Here is an 18,859-nt window from a genome sequence, read left to right on the forward strand (position 1 = left end):
GCTGGTTTTCCAAGTTGATGCTCTTGTCTCTCCTCCCCAGCTGGTCCTGCAGGCCTGGAATGTCCCAGACCTTTCAGCAGGAGTCAACTGCTCCTTTGAGGACTTCACCGAGTCCGAGAGCCGCATTGAAGATGGGAAGATCTACTGCAGCTCTCCCTCTGCCAAGGATGTCATCCCCATCACCAGAGGCCGTGGTGAGCTTGTGCCCTGGGGTGGGAAAAAAGAGACAGGCAAACCTTGCCCCACTTGTGCCCCATAGGCAGATGTGCAGGAGGATGGTCCTGTGACAGTGATCCCCAGGGAGGACCTGAGTTGGGTTCTTGGGGTGTAGGAGGAGAAGGACATCACTGCTCATGGGGGACTGGCCCTTGGTCTCCTCCAAGGCATGGGCAGAGCTATTTGCTGGCACTCTGGTGGTCTGTGTGCCATTCCTGGGCACCCTGGCTTCATTCCCACCTATAGTCCCTTTCCTGGGCAGATGTGCTGTAGTTGACCATGGGCTTTAGGACATTCTGCTGACTCCAGAATTGTTAAGCTCCCCTTCAATACCTAAGTACAACCCAAGGCACCTGCCTCCATTCCCTAAGGAGCTCAGAGTTGTGCTTGGGCTCTGCTGGCCTGTTGGGATGGGTGAACACTCTAGATTTGGGGCATTTTGTTAACTGAGTGGTGATACCCAGCTCCCTCCAGCCCATTTCAAGCATTGGTTTGAATGAATTCTGGACCAAGCACTTTGTCCTTTCTGATGCCTTTTCTGCCTGGCTCTCTCCTAGGGGACAAGCGGGTGGTGAAGCTCTACCTGAAGTCAAAGGAGACAGGGAAGAAGTTTGCCTCCGTGGATTTTGTCTTCTACAACTGCAGCGTCCATCAGTCGTAAGTGGCCTGGGCTTTGTGAGGATGCTCTGGGAAGGGGCTGGTGGGGCAGGGTGAGACCTGGAGAGCTCAATCTCAGCTTTGTGGGTGCTGATGTCGCAAGAGGAAAGGGCAGTCGAGTGTAGTGGTGTTTGCAGTGAGAAACCTCCTCCTTTTACCCTTGTAAGCTGGCATGGTGACCAGCGCACCCGCAGTTGGTTTGGGTGTGTGGGAACGGGTAGCATCAGGGCAGACCCTCACTTAAACACAGGGCTTGGGTTTGGCAAAGCTTTGGAAGAGGAGGCGAGTTTACTGCATTGCAGAGTGCAGGAATCCATGTGACCTAAAATGCCAAGCATCTTGTTATTCCTGGAAACAGTTAATAGGAATGACTTGGCGATGCAAAAGGAGAAGCCTGTGTTTTCCTGCTGTGGTACCTGCTTCCCAGGCTTGCTGGAGAGCGAGCTGGAAAGTTACAGCAGCATGGGATGGAACATGCTGCATGTCCTGGGGCGTTTACCCAAGAATTTCCTAACTGGAAGTAATTGTGGATTTGCTTTCTTGTCAGGCTGCCATGAAATCCTCTCCGCGTATGGGATTTCAGGCAGTTTGAGATGTGCAGGTGATGATAAAACAGAGGAGGTGTGGATTATTGATGTGCTGTCTAAGCAGGGTGCCTAACGCCTCTAACCGTGAGCTCCTCATGGGGAGCCGTGGATGGTGTGTCTGAGCAGCGGGGAGATGGCTCCACTATGGGAACGTTGCGGGAGATGCTGGGGTGTGTTTGGGCAAAGAATTTGGAGCTTAAGAATGCGAATGATTTCATTACCCTGGCAGAACCCTCCCCTGGATGGTGGTGCTCCAGCTGATCAGTAATTATAGATAAGCAAATGCAGAGTGATCTCTTTTGGATGGCTCTTTGCAGCGTGTCTAGCCTGGCTTGGGAAGGGGGGGGCTCTGCTTCAAGTTGCTGCTCCACTTGGATTAGGGAAAAGCAGGTGAGCTCCAAGGGGGATGAGCCAACCTTGTGCATCGCAGGGATTTCTTTGCATGGGAGCGGGTCGTGGCTCCTGGGAATGCTGTGGCAGCGAGGGAGGAGAGAGTTTGCCAACTTGACTTTCTCCCTCACCTTGACTCCCAGGTTGAGCTTTGTCTCCCGTCGCATGGTGTGGTTGCAACAGGATGAGCTCAGCGTTGGCGTGGGCTGGCTGCATGTCATTATCCTGCGAATCCAAAGGCAGATGTGACTTTAGTTCTCTAAATCAAAGGAAGAAGACTTTCAAGTACCAGTGGCATCAGATCCCTTCCGAGCGGGGGTCCAGCGGGAAGAGGTGGTCAGGGAATTGACATTTTATTTGATGTGCCTGGCACAGGAGGGGAAATAAAACCCAACATCCTCCCCCCCGCCCTGACAAACCTATAACAAAGAGCCCTGACTGATTTATTACTGCGTTCATGTTTAATTTTGGATGCATTATTTAAAAAGGCTAATTATGGATGCATTAATATTTATGGGCTTGCATTGGAGCTGATAGAAAAGTCTATGTTCTAGGCTGGTGAACAGAACTAATATTTCCTTTATGTCAAGAATTTTAGGGTTTGGAGTCAGCTTTAACTGGGTGACCTGCAGTCGAGCCAGAGCCAGAAAGCATGACAGCACCTTGGATGATGCAATACTTCTAAATACCATTTGCAGACAGGCGTCTTTAATGGATCTCTTTGGAGTTAATAGCCTTTCAGATCCAGGTTTCATGTTTTGTGCAGGAAAATCTATACGTCAGCCTGATGAATTCTGGATTGGGAACACTGCTTTTCCACGAGGCTGATGTTTTCCTATGGAGAGCTTTGATCGCTGTGCGTTACGTTCTCTTTCTCTGTTTGGGTGGCTTTGCTCAGGTTGGGAGGCAGAGCCCTGCGCATTGAATCATGTCTCAGCTGAGGATGAAGTGTTTGGGTGAGTTTTCAGGTGGTTGTGGGGAGATGGGAGGGTTCTAAGGAGCTCTTTGCTGCTGTCAGCCAGAGTAGCTCCAGGGAAGCCAACTCAGCTCCGCTGTGTGCACTGGGGAGAGTCTGACCCTTGTTTTCAGCAGACATCTGATGCTGAAAGACACTTTCCATCTGATGGGAAGGCATCAGCAAAACACGCTGCCAAAGCCCTTCTGCAGGCTGCGGGGCTGATGGAACCGGGCTCTCTTGTTTCTCACCACCTTGCAAAACTCTTCTTGCTGTGTCTAATCCTTTCTCCTAAAGAGAAGGACGGGTATAGAGGAGGTTGTGCTGCCTGTGTGTTTGGCTTGTGATGGTCCAGGCCAAGAGCCCTATTGCTGTCCAGTCTGTTACTGCAGGGCTTTATAGTGTGCATCATGGGGATTTTCCCATCACAGACCAGCATCACTGAGATACTTCTCTGGGCAGGGTCTCCAGGCTGCCAGCCTTGTGCTTGTCCTTGCTGCAGTGATGGTTGTGACACTCGGGTCCTGTCAGCTCCAGGGTGCTGGAACAAGGGGTAGACATGCCAAGAAGTTCTGTCTCCTCCTGGCTGGAGAGATGTGACTCTGCTGTTGCCCTGACCACAGCTCAGGCTTTCCCTATAAGCCTCCATTAATTAAATGGGATTTACATGCATGTCCCAGGGCCTGGGAGCAGTGGAGCTGGTCTGGTGGCCAAGGCAGCCATTGGCATCCATGGGATGTAGCCTTTGTTTCACTGGGCTCCTCTCTGCAGCCTTCCTGGCTGCCCATACCCACTATGACTGCTTCTCCTCTGGCCCCATGCTGCTCATTTCCAGATGCATACAGATGTGTTCTTTCGGAGGCATGGACAGATGGCTGCAAGCAGTTGAGTGTGTCTGGGTTCTCACAACTGAGCTGTGAGGCAGTAAGAGATCCCTGTGTGTGCCTGCACTGGGGAAGGTGGAAAATCCCATAGGATGGCCCCACAGACCGCTTAGGATAACCTGGTTTCTGTCACGTTTGCTGTGGATGAGGAGGGCTGGTCCAGCCTGCGGGTGTGTTCGGTGAGGGGAGGCAGCTGAAGGGGTTTAAAACCTGGGTCCTGACTCTGCATCCTCTAGGCAGGATGGTGGTGGATGCCCTGGATGAGGTCTCTGTGTCCAACCCTTACCCTGTGAGTTAAAGGCTCTTGGCAAAACCCAGCAGGGATGGAGAAGCACAGGGCTGGTGTGAAAGGAAGGGCAGAAAGATTGAGATTATAGGGATAGAGGGAAGCAAGAGCTTATCTCCTGCCCATGCTTCTCCAGGGTTTGGGTCTGGGCTGGAGGTCTGTTGTAGGGCTTTGGGGGCACTGACCGTCTGTTCCCTCTGCTCCTCAGGTTTTCCCCCTTTCCCTGGGGCAGAGATATGGATGTAAAGCCCAGAGCACTGCAGCTCAGCCCTTCACCCTTGACAGCTGCTGCTCCAGATGCCGGCTCTGCTGGAGCAGAGTATTTGCTAAGGATGGATCCTCCTGGCAGGAGGAGGGCTGCGGAGCAGTCGGGGTTTCCAGGCAGGATGTCCTGTGTGTGCTGTGCTGTTTCTGTGTGTGCAAATGCTGTTCCCATAGAATCATAGAATAGTTAGGGTTGGAAAGGACCTTAAGATCATCCAGTTCCAACCCCCTGCCATGGGCAGGGACACCTCACACTAAACCATGGCACCCAAGGCTCTGTCCAACCTGGCCTTGAACACCGCCAGGCATGGAGCATTCACAAGTTCCCTGGGCAACCCATTCCAGTGCCTCACCACCCTTACAGTAAAGAACTTCTTCCTTATATCCAGTCTAAACTTGCCCTGTTTAAGTTTTAACCCATTACCCCTTGTCCTGTCAGTTTATCCCCATCCCTGGAGGGGAGCAGCATGCCCAGAGAAGCTGTGGCTTCCCCATCCCTGGCAGTGTTCAAGGCCAGGTTGGACACAGGGGCTTGGAGCAAGCTGCTCTAGTGGAAGGGGTCCCTGCCCGTGGCAGGGGTTGGAGCTGGAGGAGCTTTAAGGTCCCTTCAACCCATTCTATGATTCAATAACATTAGGAAGCAAAAGGAGATGGCCGGTGGGATGATCCTTTCCCCCTTTCCCACAGGGGGCTTTATCTCTACCTGGCTGCTGCAGGACTGAGGAGGAGGGGGCAGATGGGGCACAAGCTGTGGGTCCATGTCTGCTGCAGCCCCATCGTGGGGTTCCTGCCTCGCTGGCTCCCTGCCCTCCCGGCATGCTTTGGGGAGGCAGGGGGGAGCTCCAAGACGTGAAGGAGAACCCCCCTCTAACCATCAGAGTGATGAAAGCCTCTTAGGCAAGAAGTGATGAGGGAAGAAGCGATGCCTGACTGTGGGAAGGAGAGAGACGGCACAGATGGCATCGCGCTGCCGAGCAGCCTGCTCCTGAGCCGGGAACAGACAGCGGCGGCACACGGACAGGCTGGGAATACAGCCCCGGCCGTGCTGACCTGCGTGGGGTTTACAGCCCCAGCTCCTGCCCTGGGGTTCAGGCGGCCTCCCAGGAGCTGCGTGGTCAAATGGATGTGCTGGGGAAGGCTGGAGATGGGGTTTCACTGCATGAACCAGCACCCAGGCAATGGCTTGGTCACCACTTCACAGAGTCCTTGGCCAGCTGGGGAGTGCTGACCCCGAGAGGCTCTAAACGCAGCAGGGATGCTGTGGAGTGAGATGCGCGGTGGTGAGTGCTCTTATGGAGGTGTTTGATGGCCTGATGGCAGATGGAGAACCTCGGCAGAAGGGAGAGTGTGAAAACCATCTCCGAGGACGGCGCTTCAGGAATGGCTCAATTCAGTTGGAACCAGGGGAGGGCTGAAGTAGGAGGGGGGAACCATACGTTATGGAGGATAACCTGAGATGCTTTAGGTCCTTTAGCAAGTGGAGATCAGGAAATAAGCTGGGAACTGCAGTGTTTAAATGGCAAAGGAGACCCTGAGGTGAGCAGGGTCCCAGATAGCCAGGATTTGGCTTTCAGAGCAGAGCTGCAGCTTTGGAGACCAGGATGCCTACGGCAGGGCTGTACTGGGTGCTTCACCCAACTGCTTTGAGGTGCCTGGGAGATGATGAAGGGGACTGGGGGGTCTTTTTGCACAGGACGTGGTGTCTGGTTGATCTCTCTTATGCAGAGTGCCTGGTGGATGGCAGGGTTGGTGGTTATGCCCTGGCTTAGAGCATGCTCCTCTCTGACATGACCTCTCTGTGGGAGCTCTGCTTCCATGAGGATTAACCCGTGCTTTCCCAGCCCTGCTGCCTTCACATCCTGGATTTACCTGCCCACTGGTCGCTGCTTGAGCCCTTATCATAGGGCAGGAGCCATCCGTTTGCTTTGTCTGTGTCCCCCGCACCCTCTGTACCTCCCTCCATCAAAGCAGGCAGAGATAGGAGGCTGTGGCTCTGCTTTTAAGTTGAGTCTCTGCAGCTGAAATAAAATTGCATATATTTGCATAAGGAGCATCTCAATTAGCATATTTGTGGGTAAAGCTAAAAGGGCTGTTCATTTGGAAGCAAAAATGTGAGCGAAACATGGAAATGACTTCCAGCCCCCTTTGCAAGCAGCTTAATTAAGTATTTCCTTAGTGTGTGTGCATGGATTTGGGAATCTCTTGCTGTATATGGAATGGTGCGTGGAACCCCAGGGCAGGCAGGGAGCAGTGGCCCTGCGAAGCATGCACTGGCACCCTGTGCTGCCTGTGGTACCCAAAGGGACAGGTCTGCTGGAGGACAAGGGCTTTGGTGTGCCCCCTGAGGATGTCCCTCTCCAGGAAGGTTTTCCTTCTGCCTCCTTGCATGGTGATGCTGTGTATTCCCGGTCCGTGATGCTGTATATTCTCGGTCAGTGATGCTGTGTTATTCCAGTCAGTGATGCTATATTCCAGGTTGGTGATGCTGTGTATTCCCTGTCGGTGATACTCTGTTCTCCCTGTCGTTTCCCAGGGGGTAGAGGCAGCACGATAGCTGTGCTTTAGGAGCAGGATGAGGCAGGGCTGCCTGCCTCCTGCCAGCGCTGTGTTCAGGGGAAGATCCTCCCTTTGTTTAAATGTAATTGCTTTGGATCCCATCCTGCTCATGCTTGGATCAGTGGGAGCAGGTATGAGCTTCTAGGGAGAAAAACGGGGCTGATACTCTTTTATTCCCTGTTTATTTCTTTTTAAAGCCAGAATAGGCTTTTTCTTGCCCTCCAGCTTTTGCCTCAGGAGCTCTCCCATCTCCTCCTTGGGCTACACGGGACATGCTTGGTGCAGACCTGCCCTGTGAACCTTCACTGCATTAATGCAGGACATCACTGGTGCCATGGAACAGCACAACAGGGGAGGGCTCAGCCATTCTATCCACACTGGGCTGAATGCCCTGAGAGCTTGGGGGTCCATTGGATTCCCAGTGCTTGCAGACAGGGGTGCCTCATGGTGCTGGGAGTGGGAGCTTTTGGAAAGCAAAGGTACAGGCCACTTGTGTGAATGGTTGCACAAGGAGGGGATTCTTTATGTCCGTTCCTGCACGGGGGAGTGACATCAAGGTCCTTGGGGCTGGTTCCTTTGGTAAGAGGGGTGCAGAGCACAGAGCTCGCAGCATCCCTGGTACCCAAGCGCATCCCTGGTAACCAAACACATCCCCGGTACCCAGGTGCATCCCAAGGAGAGGCAGGGAGAGGGGGGCACACACGATCCCACCACACAAAGAGTCTGGAGAGGAGGATGGGGAGAGAAACGGAAATGTCTGGGGCTGGAGGGAGGGGGTGGAAGTTGCACACACACACATGCAGGCGCAACTGCAGAGGGCTGAGGGAGGGAAGGGGTCACACACAACCTATTGTGAGCAGCTCAAAGGCGCTATGGTCCCGAATTGTTCATCTTGCCCAACCTTTTCCCCTCCATGAGTGTGCATTAATCTGGTGGCCCTTTCTCCCCTGTTCCCCTGCAGTGCAGAGCCCTTGTTCTGCTGCTTGTCCTCTTGCTTAAATCACCTTTGAGCAAGCCACAGTTTGGAGCTCAGCCTCAGCCAGGAGCCAGGTGGACAGGGTCAATGTGCCAAGCGGAGCAGGGAGTTGGGCTGCAGTGCCAGGAAGATCATATCCCTTTACTTTGCTATGGGTGAAGCCTGAGGGTCCAGAGTGTGCAGGCATCTCCCCTCCCAGCCTGCTGGCACCTCGCTCCATGGATGGAGGGTCTTTCCCACCCAGAGATATGGGATCGCCGGTGGATGCTGTCCTGCTGGAGCATCCCCAGCGGTGTTCCCCTAACGCTGCCCACTTGTCTCCCTGCAGCTGCCTGTCCTGTGTGAATGGCTCCTTCCCCTGCCACTGGTGCAAGTACCGCCACATCTGCACCCACAACGCTGCCGACTGCTCCTTCCTGGAGGGACGTGTCAAGCTCTCTGAGGTAAGGTGACGTGGGTTGGCTCCCTGGTCCTGTTGCGGCTCCTTTCCCTTATGGGGATGGGGTTGGAAGAGGCAAAACCTCTTTGGAAACCTTTCCCACTGCCTTGCCTGGGGTGCTGGGACTGCCTGGGAAGCAGTGAGGATGGGACAGGACAGTGTGCCAGTGGGAAGAGGCTGTGTGGCTGCAGAGAGGCTGCTTGGGGAGCCAGGCACAGCCCAGAGCACTTGAGGTTGAATGAAAGGAAAACCAAAGGCAGAGACACCAAAGCATTTTCCTTTGATGCCTCTGAAGGGAGCAAGCTTGAGCTGTCACTGCAGAACAACTTGTTTCCAGAGAGGGGAAGGTTGAAATCTGTAAAACAAACTGCTCTGCTACACCGCACACCTTCTTCATCTCAAATACACATTCCTGGGGGGGGGGGGGGTGTGTTCATCCTGCACACATCCATGTCGTCCAGTGGGAAACGTGTCACTGACAGGGTGCCTATGGGGGTCCTAGTGTCCCCAGCCTGTTGGTGGCATCACTGGTCCTTGGGCTGGGTCTGGAGGTCTGGTGAGCAGCCATTGGCTCTGCAGGAAGTGCTCATTCGCATCCTGAAGGGAATGTTTTGGGAAGGAGTTTCTCCTCCTTTCCTGGAAGAGGGCTCCGGTTGAACTTGTGTTTCCAGTTGCCTGTACTGCGGATGAGCCCTGTCTGGCTTCCCTGCTCCTTTGGGATGGGTTGGCCTTGCCTGGACATGGGATACCCACCGAGCCAGGATGATTCAGTAACACGAGAGATCAGAAGGAGCTGTTTTCTCCTGGTTGTGCCCTGCAGAAACCCAGCGGGGGATCAGCCTGTTCCCGGCATCCCGCAGCCCACTCTTGAGGCTGCGCTTCCATCCAGCCCTGGCGCTGCTTCTCCAAACACGTGGTGTCCAGACCACTGCATCCCGGTGGCTCTGCTCTGCCCATCGCCCTCATTGAGGACATGGGGAGCTGCTGGCTTCCATCAGGAGAGCCCAAAAGCATTGGGCTGTACCCCCAGGGGTGTTGTCTATGGGACACGTGCTGCTCTTCCCTCAACCAGCCGCATGGGAACCCGTGTCACTTCCCAGCATGGCAGGGTGTCCCCCAGCAGACCTCCCGGCCACACTGGGACCTGGAGCCGTGCCTGGGTTGAGGTTTTGGAGCCTGTTTGCACATCGGTGTGGCTTCAGCTCTTCCTGCAGGGGATGCTGAGACAGCCTTGGAGCAGCTGCTGTGGGCTGCGTGTCTGGGCTGGGATGAGACGTCCCATCCGTCCCCATCCATCCTGGTCCCCAGCAGGGTGGTGTGGTGGATCAGGGACTCGGTGACCCCGGACACGTTAATGGTAGATGTCCGTCCCCATCCTCTCTGTGGGAGGAAGTCTGACTGGGAAGGTTATTTTAAGGAGGGTTTGGTCTGTGTGTGTTGGCTGGAGCGTGGTGGGCACTGGGGTTAACAGCAGCACTCAGTGTCTCCGCTGGTTCCCACGGGTGGTTCACCATGGTTTCCTGGGTGGGAAAGTGGCTGTTTTGTAGGAAAACATAAAGGGTGACCAATGGCACTGCCTTGGGAATGCCAGGAATGTTCACCTGGATTTCCGGGAGTGGCAGGGCAGGAATGAGGCGTGGGTAGGAGCCAGCACTCATGTAAATGCGCCTGGGAATGAAAGCAGCAGGAAGGATGTCCCTGCCCCATGACTGCTGTGGCTTTGAAGCCTGAGCTCTGGAGATCACCCTGCCCTTGGCTTGCTCCATGGTGTGGGGCAGGAAGGGATGATGAAGGAGCAGAGGTTGTCATTGGCTTTTCCCTACTTATGGTGTTCAGCAGTGGCCTGGGGTGACCAGTGATGGATGCTGGAGCATCCCACCCCAAAAAGCTGCTCTCTTGTGAGAGTCCTTGCTGCTGCAGAGCTGCTGCAAAGGGGGTCCAAGTGTGATGGGGACCAAGTGTGTTGGGGACCAAGTGTGTTGGTTCAGTCTAAGCTGGTTCAGTGTATTTGTTCTTCATTGGCCAGGTTGGATGGGGCTCGGAGCAAGCTGCTGTAGTGGAAGGTGTTCCTGCCCGTGGCAGGGGTTGAAACTGAATGAGCTTTAAGGTCCCTTCCAACCTGGACCAGGCTGGGATTCTGTGATACCCCCACCAGTGGGAATGGCTGAGGACTTTGTGAAGGAACCAGCCCCAGATTCCTTTATCCCCATCACTGCTGATGGCCCAGCCTTGCAGCTGGGGCTGGGAGCTGCCAGGAACATCCAAACCACAGCATTTGCAGCGTGGCTCTAAAGCTCTCAACCTCCCCTGGACACCTTTGTCATGTTCTCATCCAGCCAGAAAAACAGTTTTAATGGAGAAAATCCGAGTTTGCCATGGTGGGGAATGTGGCTGTGTGTCCGGATGCTGCTTTTCTGCCTGTCCCATCCCTTCATGGCTCCTGGGAGCTGGGGCTGTGCCGGGGGAGGCTGGTTTTGGCAGGATGCAGATCTCTCTGGGCTGTCAGAGCATTCCCAAGGGATGCAAGTGCTGGGATAGGGGAAGTGAATTGTCCCAGCGCCTGGGCACCCGGTGCCCGCCAGCACCAGGTGCTTCCTGCCTGGTCACAGGGGGACATTGCTGCTGGATGAGTTGCCTCTGCCGGCAGATGTGAAGCATGAGAGATACCGGGGGGGGGCTCCTTCAAGCTGTGAGTCAGCAAAATGAGCCCTGCTGCCCGCATGCCTGCCCACATCCCTGCCCGCATCCCGGCCTGCCCCCAGCTGTGGCTGCCCCATCCCTGGCAGTGTTCAAGGCCAGGTTGGACACAGGGGCCTGGAGCAAGCTGCTCTAGTGGAAGGGGTCCCTGCCTGTGGCAGGGGTTGGAGCTGGATGAACTTTAAGGTCCCTTCAACCTAGACCAGTCTGGGGTTCTATGAAGAACAGAAAACTTAGAGTAAAACGAATTGGGGTTTTTGGTCAATATTTGCTAAATGAAGCAATTTCTGTCTCATTTCTCTGCATTGTTTGAAAGTTGGATTAATCCTATAGCTATTACACAGCCCAGTGCTGCTCAGAGTCCAGCCTGGCTCGCTGTGAGTGGCAGGAGGCGGTTGGGCAGCATTGGCTGTGTGTGGCTACCAGTAGCCTTTGGGCAAGAGCTTCTCTTGCAGCCCCATTGCCACCCTTTGAAGAGCAGTGGGGTGCCTGTGTGCTGCTGCTGCTGATTCTGTTCTCACAGCAGCTCCTTGCAACACACATTATTCCCCCGGGATGTTATTTCCTCCTGGAGTTGCTGCCATAGGTGCATGCCTTCCATCCTGCTCGGCAGAGCCAGCCTGGGATTACATCAGGCTCTTGTTGCTGGTGGCACCCACTGGGGCTGTGGGGCTCTGCTGCTGCCTGAGCTCATTTATTTGTGCTCTCCTGCTCCCCTCTGCTTTGCACACCAGGTTCATTGGAGCAGCCAGGAGCCCATGGCTATTAAAGGATGCTCCTTCCCTTGGGAACATCGGAGCTGGTGGGGTGATGCTGAGCCCCTTGCCTTGCTCCGCTTGGCCTCACCAGCATCCCCTGGCTGGAGGCATTGTCCCCTGGGCAGCCTGCAAGCTGGGGTGATGCTGCTTTGAGCTGGCCACAGGTAGAAGCAGCAGCAGCAGCATCCGCTGCAAGAGCAGGTTCTCTGCAACACTGCAGAGCCACATTGCTGCATCAAAGGGGCAAAAGGCTTTTCTGTCCACTTGAGAAGGGAGATGGAGGCTGTAAGGGAAACAAGAGGGCTGAGCAAGCCTCGCGATGCACAGCCCAGCAGGTGTTAACCCTGAAACCTACTGACTGCAATAATGGCATTACAGCCCATCTCATTACCAGTCATTCTGCCCACATGTGTGCAGGTCCCACAGCCGAATCCTCTCCCCATCTCCCACCTGGATCAACCCAAGCTGTTAAAGACACCCCGCAACCCTGCCATCATTGTCCTCTGTGCCCTCCCTTCCTGTCTTCAGGGCTTTGGTCAGAGCAGCTGTGAGATGGTTTGGGGTTGGCTGCACATAAGGATTTATTAAGGGTGGTGTTTTACAGCGCGTTGCCGAGCTTGCCAGGCAGGGTCTCAGGGTGCTGGGGTCTCTGTGGTGCTCCCCTCTCATCATCAGCCCCTTGTTCTCTTTACAGGACTGCCCCCAGATCCTGCCCTCCACCCAGATCTACATCCCCGTTGGGGTGGTGAAACCCATCACCCTGACAGCCAAGAACCTGCCGCAGCCACAGTCCGGGCAGCGCAACTACGAGTGCATCTTCCACATCCCCGGCAGCACCACGCGCGTCACCGCCCTGCGCTTCAACAGCACCAGCATCCAGTGCCAGAACACCTCGGTGAGTGCAGGATGGGAGCCGATTCGAGCTGTGTTTGGGGGCTGCTCATCCCTGCTCTGCCTCAGGACCTTCCTGTGTGCTTGTGTAGGGGTTTGCTCTCCCATGGGCAGTAATGGGAAGTTTCTGGTGTTTATGGGGTGTGAAGTGGGGTCCTCTCCGCCTCCCCCAAGTGCATGTAGAGGCTGCTGCTCGGGGTCATTCCAGATGGGATCAATGCCAGAGCTGCCTTGGGGGAGCTGCCAGGGTTTAGGAGCACTTCCAAGGAAATTGACTTTGGGAAGCTGAAGAAAGTTGCCTGGGCTGGAGCCAGCTGGCCAGGATGTGCCGGAGCCTTGCCTCCCCCTTCTCCCTGCCTGCTCTTGCTTCCCCTGACACCAAGCCATTCTGCTTTACAGGCAGGATTGAGCTAACACCTTCTCAGTGTCACACTATGTGCACCCTGCCCTGTGTGCTGCCGTTCCTTCTGGTCCCAGAGCACTTCCCTCCTCCTGCAGCCCCCAGCCATTCCCAGCTCCCACCCATGCCTGCATCTATGGTGCATTGCCTCTGCTCCTGCTCCCTGCAGCTCTCTCTGCCTTATCCCTAAGCAAGAGGCTGTTTGGTGGCCCCTTGCTGAGCTGTTTTATGCCCCTTCTGTACAGCAGTCCTATGCAGGGAGCCGCAAGCCCACCAGCAAACCTAACCCAGGGTGTTAAGAGCTCCACAGTGTTCCTTAGCTCTGCACTGACCTGCCCTCATCTACATGGGGCCCGGCCCTCCCTTCTCCTTCCCATTTAATCCGTTCAAAATTTGTTTTCCATCACTCACGCAGTGAAAGCTCATTTGCAGCCTAACACCAGCATTGAGCCCTGCTCCCCTGTCCTTTGGTGGCACATGTGACATTTAGAGGCTGTTAAAGATGAGCCCTGGCTCCCTCCCTCCTCCTGCACTCCCATGGATGCGGAGCCTTTGGGCAGGAGGAGCATCCCAAGTCGCTGCATCCTGTTTGGGTAGCGGTGCCTCGGGGATGCTGTAGTGCCAGGGCTCGCTCTTGGTAACATGCAGTTGGTGATGAGCAAAAATGTTCCTTGCCCTGAGCTGCTGCCTGGAAATGTTGTTGTTGGTCTGTGCTTGGTCTGGAGATGGAAGCAGGGAGCAGCACAAAGTGCAAGCAGAAGGACCAGTGCAGTGTCTGCAGGGCTCTGCTGCAATGAGCCAGTATTGAGGCAGCTTAAGCAAAGCTTTGTCTTCTTGCTGCTGAGTTTAGGGAAGAAAAGCATCCAGATGGAGAGCTGCCCAGTGGAGCTGGCTCAGCTGCTGGTCCCTGGTGTGGATCGTGGTCCTTGCCATCATGCAGGTCTGCTCCCAGACCCAGTTTTGTCCATCGCCTGTATGGCTCAGTGTTAGTGCTTCAAGGGGAGCATGATGGATGTGTGTGCCAAGAGCCATGATGGTGGTGGGGGTCCTGGGGTCTTGTTGTTGCTGGTACCCAAGTCTAGCTGCTCTGTGTCTACCACAGCTGTGTGAGAGGTTTCTTGGGGGTCAGCCGAGCCATTTGTGTCCCAGCAGAAGGCTTGGGTACATCAGGTACCTGCTTGGTCATCTGGGGGTTGTTCTGGGACGTGTCCCTGTCTGTGGGTGGAAATGGGCTGGAGGAGCCATTGTCCTCATGCAGAGTCTGGAAGAAACGTGGCCTCTTTGTCCCAAATTCCAGCAGGGACCCTGGCTGGGTGCAAAGCAGAGAGGCAGAAGCACTGGTGTCATGAGCTGCATGGGCTCTGCAACCCTTCTCCAAAGGCAAAGGACAGCTTGAGCTGTGCCTGCCTTGCTCTGTGGTCTCCACATGGAGCTGGTAGTGGTGTATATTTGACCTGGAAATCACCAGGGATGCCCTGAACATGGAGCAAACGGGATGGATGGTGCATGGGAGGTGTCGTGGGTGCAGGAGCGGATGGCAGCAGCTTGACGGGGCCACGGTGTCAGGCAGGAGATGCGGCTTCACAGACGGCAGAAGACAGCTTTGGTTTGAGAGGAGCTGTCTTGCTTTCAGGGTCTGCTTTAACGTCTGAGGGCATTCAGCCAGGCTGTGTTCTGCAGTGGGGGATTCGTGTTCACACTTGGGTGATGTTTGTCTCCTCCACGACTTTTCTTGCGGTCCATCTGGCTGCTTGGTAGCGCCGTCACCCACCCGTGACCCGCTGCGTTCTTCCATTGCCATTCATCCTTTGGGATAGGGCTTTAGGGATGTGGGGAAGTAGGGCAGGATGACACCCAGCCAGTGAGTGAGGGATGGATGTCCTCTCCTCTGAAAGGCATTTAAGCACACTTTTGTTTCCAGGAGTTCAATGAGATCTAAACAAGAGGTTAATTATGCTGTGGAATTAGGGATGCTTTCCTAAATCCCGGGTGAATGGAAGGGATAATAAGTCAAGCCTGCTTAAAACTCTTTGTCTTTTGTTTAGTTTTAGTGCTTGTCAAACTCCAATGACTTGTTAGGCTTTGAAGAAAGGACATCTTGGTTAAATATTCAGCAGGCCATTCATTAAGGTTTGAGTGTTGCCTATAAACATTGTTTGAGACACCCAATAGATCTCCAGCAAACCGAAGGGAGACGAGGCCTGGTGTTCCCTGTCATCCCACCAGAAAAAAGCCTTTTCTGCCTCCTCACTTTGGTCTCTTTTTGCTCTCCAAGAGGAAAGCAACCTGAAAGGTTTTCCACATGTGTTGTAAGGAAGCAAAAAGGAAAGGCAAGCTGAAGAAAATGGAATTCTTTGCTAATAAACTGGGTTTTTTGTTAATTGATTAGTTATAATCTTCTGGAAGCAGACATTTCCAGGCTTGCTTCTTGCAGCAGAGAATGGAGGGATGGTCACAGGCCTTAAATTGTGCAGGCAATGCCACTGAGTTTCGTTTTCCAAGCATCCCTGCCTTTGTCCGTTCTTTCCCATCTGCCATCCCTCAGTGGGGCTCATCCTTCTGAATGCTGCAGAAAAGAAGCAGTTTTGCTGCTGGGAGGTACCACAGTGCACCCAGAACTGCTTCTAACCTTGGACTTCATCCCATTTAGTCCTGGCCTTGGATGTTTCTCACTGCCAAGGGTTTGGGTTTTAGCCTCCAGAATGTCCCTCTTAAGGCTGACATAGCCCCAGAGTTGCTCTTTCCCTTTAAATGTAAAAATAGGAAGAACCCCTGATCTCCTTTCCATGAGCATTGGAGTTTGTTGTCTCAGCACTTTGAATTAAGCCTCACGCCTCAATTATTTCCCTTTCCTCTTACCCAAAGCCCTGCGTGGTGAGGAGCAGCTGTGTCACCTCCCTGGCTCCTTCCTTACTGATCCCCATGGACAGGCCATCCTATCCACTCGTTTGGGCTGTGGCTTTGGAGTTCACTCCCCTCTGGCTAGCGTGGCTCTGCTTGGGATGTTTGCCCAGAAGCATCTTATTCCATGACAAAGAGATGTGGGTGCAGAGCAGGGTGGGTGTGTGAGTGGTACCCAGTGCGGATGCTGAGACTGGGGTACCCCAGGCATGGATGTGGGAATGCAGGACCTGATGGATTCATGTTTTCTGGGTATTTCTTTATTGTGGGTGTTGCTCTGACGTGTTCCCAGGGTTTCAGGTCCTCACTTCCACCCTGCCAAACTTTGGGCAGAAGGAATCCAGGCAAAGGAGCTTGTGTGTGACTGGGGAGGAAGGGAGGAGATATATGTGAAAGGAGCAAAAGGAGATCCAGAATGAGAGGCCAAGCATTCCTATCCAGTTGTGCCGTTGTGTGCATGACAGTATTTTACTAGGCCTGGGGTGTATTTATGGAAGAACATAAATCATACACACGTGCCCTGCTCCGAGTGCCTCACACCTCCAATAAAGGTATCTCTAATTAACCAGCCATGGAGAGGGAAGCAGGATTGGAGCCCATTCTCCAACAGCTCCGTTCTCCAACAAAGCCATGCTCTCTGTCCTGGCGCTGCCTGCATTTATCTTTCCTGCAGCAGTGTTTAAAGTGAAAAGGGAGTATCAGGAGAGTTTGATAGGATCCAATTAAATTCCAGCAGATAAAATAATGATGAATTGCAGTTGAGCCCTGGCGAGACGCGATGTACATTACTGCCGTCCCCATAGTGCGGGGAAGGAGTTGAGGTCATCAACTACAGGAAAATAGGACACAGCTGCAGCCCGAGCCCTCCTCCAGAAATGCAGCCCAGGGGGATGGTGCAGATGGGAAGGAGCGGGGGATGCAAGGGAAGTTTGGATGTATGGGATTGCTTGCAGAGGGCAGTGGAGCCACCTGTCCGCTGGATGTCCTCATGGGGTGTGATGGCTGCAGGGCACCCACAGCTCTTGCAGCGTGCTGGGCTGGTGGCATCCCCACATGGGGATGGGGTGAGTGTGAGAATTGGGCATGGGAGGAGCACATGAGGTTGTTGGCTGTTACTTGGGAAGATGTGAGGGTGCTGAGGTGCTGGCACAGGGTGCCCAGAGAAGCTGTGGCTGCCCCATCCCTGGCAGTGTTCAAGGGCAGGTTGGACACAGGGGCTTGGAGCAAGCTGCTCTAGTGGAAGGTGTCCCTGCCCATGGCAGGGGTTGGAGCTGGATGAGCTCAAGGGCCTTCCCAACCCAAATCAATCTGTGATTCTGTTAAGCTGCCTGAGATAAGTTTTGGATAAATTGCCTTGAGAAAGGCTTATCAAGGAGTCCTCTTGTCCAAACGACATCCCTGCCATCTGGGAATAGCCATATCCAGATTGGTGGCGTGGCCCATCCTCCATCAGCTCTTCCACTCTCGCCTTGTAGGCACATTCCAGGGAGGGTGGCGAGGCTGGCTGGGCTAGGTAAGGAGCCAAGCAGCTCACAGCTCTGCTGCTGACTCACTCAGTGACATCCTTTCTGCCATCCCCTTCTGTGGCCGGTGCTGCATGACAGCGCTTCTCTTTTGGGCGCCGTGGGTCTGCTCTTAGGGCTGTGACTGGTTTATTTTGCTCCCAGAGGAAACATCCCTTTCCTATAACTCAGCCACGTGACAGCATCGTGGCACATCATCCTTTGACACAGCCAGAGGGTGCTGGGCACCTCTGTAGGGTGGAAGGAGTCTGACAGCAGCACTGCAGGGTAGGTGCATCCATCCCTGCGCTGACACCCGCCCTGGCATCCCCTCCCATGGCTCATCCCGTATTGCTGCCAGCCACAGTGATTGATTAACCGGGATGTTAATAGCAGTTAAGTATTTAATGGATGTTTAGCTCCGTGTTAGCTAGAAGCAGGGAGGAGCCAGTGTGATGGGACCTGCTGGCTAGCTGTGTGCTGGGTCCCATGGGATGGACAGATTGGTAAGCACCCCCTTCCCTGATCCTGTCTGATCCCCACTGCCTGTGGGACCTTCAGGGCTAGGAAGTGGCTGCTGCTTTGCTGTGGTTTGGTTGCTACCTCTTCTCCTGTGGGTGGAGAGGGCACCTTCCTGCTTCTGACAGCTGAAAACAGGGCATAAGAAAACATCCTTTAAAAGAAGAGATACTTTGGAAATCAGAGAGGATCTGATGGACCTCAGTGTCCACGAGGGCTGAGCCCTGAGCCCTCAGCTTCTGCCTGCACACAGCTGAGCCATGACTCCGGCTCCAGCATCCTACAGGGACCGTAACAGCATCCAAGCCATGGATGCGCTGCCTGTTTGCAAGGCTGCTGATGGACATGTTATTCATTGATACCCAGTTTCCCTTGGTGATCCCAGCCAGGGTGATGCCTCCTGCTGCTTCCCTGCACCCAGTCCTGCCTGCTCCAGCTCCACAAATCCAGCATCCTCAGCATGCCTTCCTTCCCCAGAGGAACACCATCTCTTGTGCAATCACGCTGTTGGGCTGGCACATGGAGAGTTAATGCTCTCCCTCCCTCCCTCTCCCCTCCCTATTCTTCTTCCTCCTTCCCACCTCCCAGAAGAACTAATTTCCAAAAGCAGCCGGGGCAGAGAGATGCAAATAAGTGTTTTGGACAGCTGCAGCCTGGATGCCTTCCCGAGATGCCAGTTCCCCAAATGAGACATGTCAGAGTACAAATTGAAAATGCCAATTTCACTTACGCTGCCACGTGGCTCCTCACTGCTGAATCCTGCTCCGGCACTGCCACCGCCCTCCCCGTTCCCAGCACACGCTCCCTCTGCTCCATGCTCTGGGTCCAGCTGGCTCCTTGTTGTGTTACTGCCTGGGATGTCCTTGGGTGGGTGTAGGATGGGGAAGGTGAATGGGTTTGGAATCCCAGTGTGGTTCTGGCTCTGTCTTTCCATACGTGGTGATGGGAATGCTGCTGAGAGGATCCGGGTGTAGGTGATGT

General features: G+C 54.4%; 1 protein-coding gene across 2 annotated transcripts in view; it reads left to right on the top strand.

Moving 5' to 3' along the window:
• The window catches only part of PLXNA1 (plexin A1), a 105,421-nt gene that overhangs the window by 50,346 nt on the left and 36,216 nt on the right, over window positions 1-18,859 (top strand). For both annotated transcript variants that reach the window (XM_062636763.1, XM_062636772.1), the window contains exons 7-10: window positions 41-194; window positions 774-873; window positions 8,100-8,214; window positions 12,360-12,560. In XM_062636763.1, the coding sequence (XP_062492747.1) occupies window positions 41-194; window positions 774-873; window positions 8,100-8,214; window positions 12,360-12,560 (570 nt within the window). The remainder of the gene's footprint in view (window positions 1-40; window positions 195-773; window positions 874-8,099; window positions 8,215-12,359; window positions 12,561-18,859) is intronic.

This window comes from Pezoporus occidentalis, unplaced genomic scaffold (genome assembly GCF_034315485.1).
Source record: "Pezoporus occidentalis ecotype Australia unplaced genomic scaffold, CSIRO_AGI_Poc_V1 ctg114, whole genome shotgun sequence".
Taxonomy (NCBI): domain Eukaryota; kingdom Metazoa; phylum Chordata; class Aves; order Psittaciformes; family Psittacidae; genus Pezoporus; species Pezoporus occidentalis.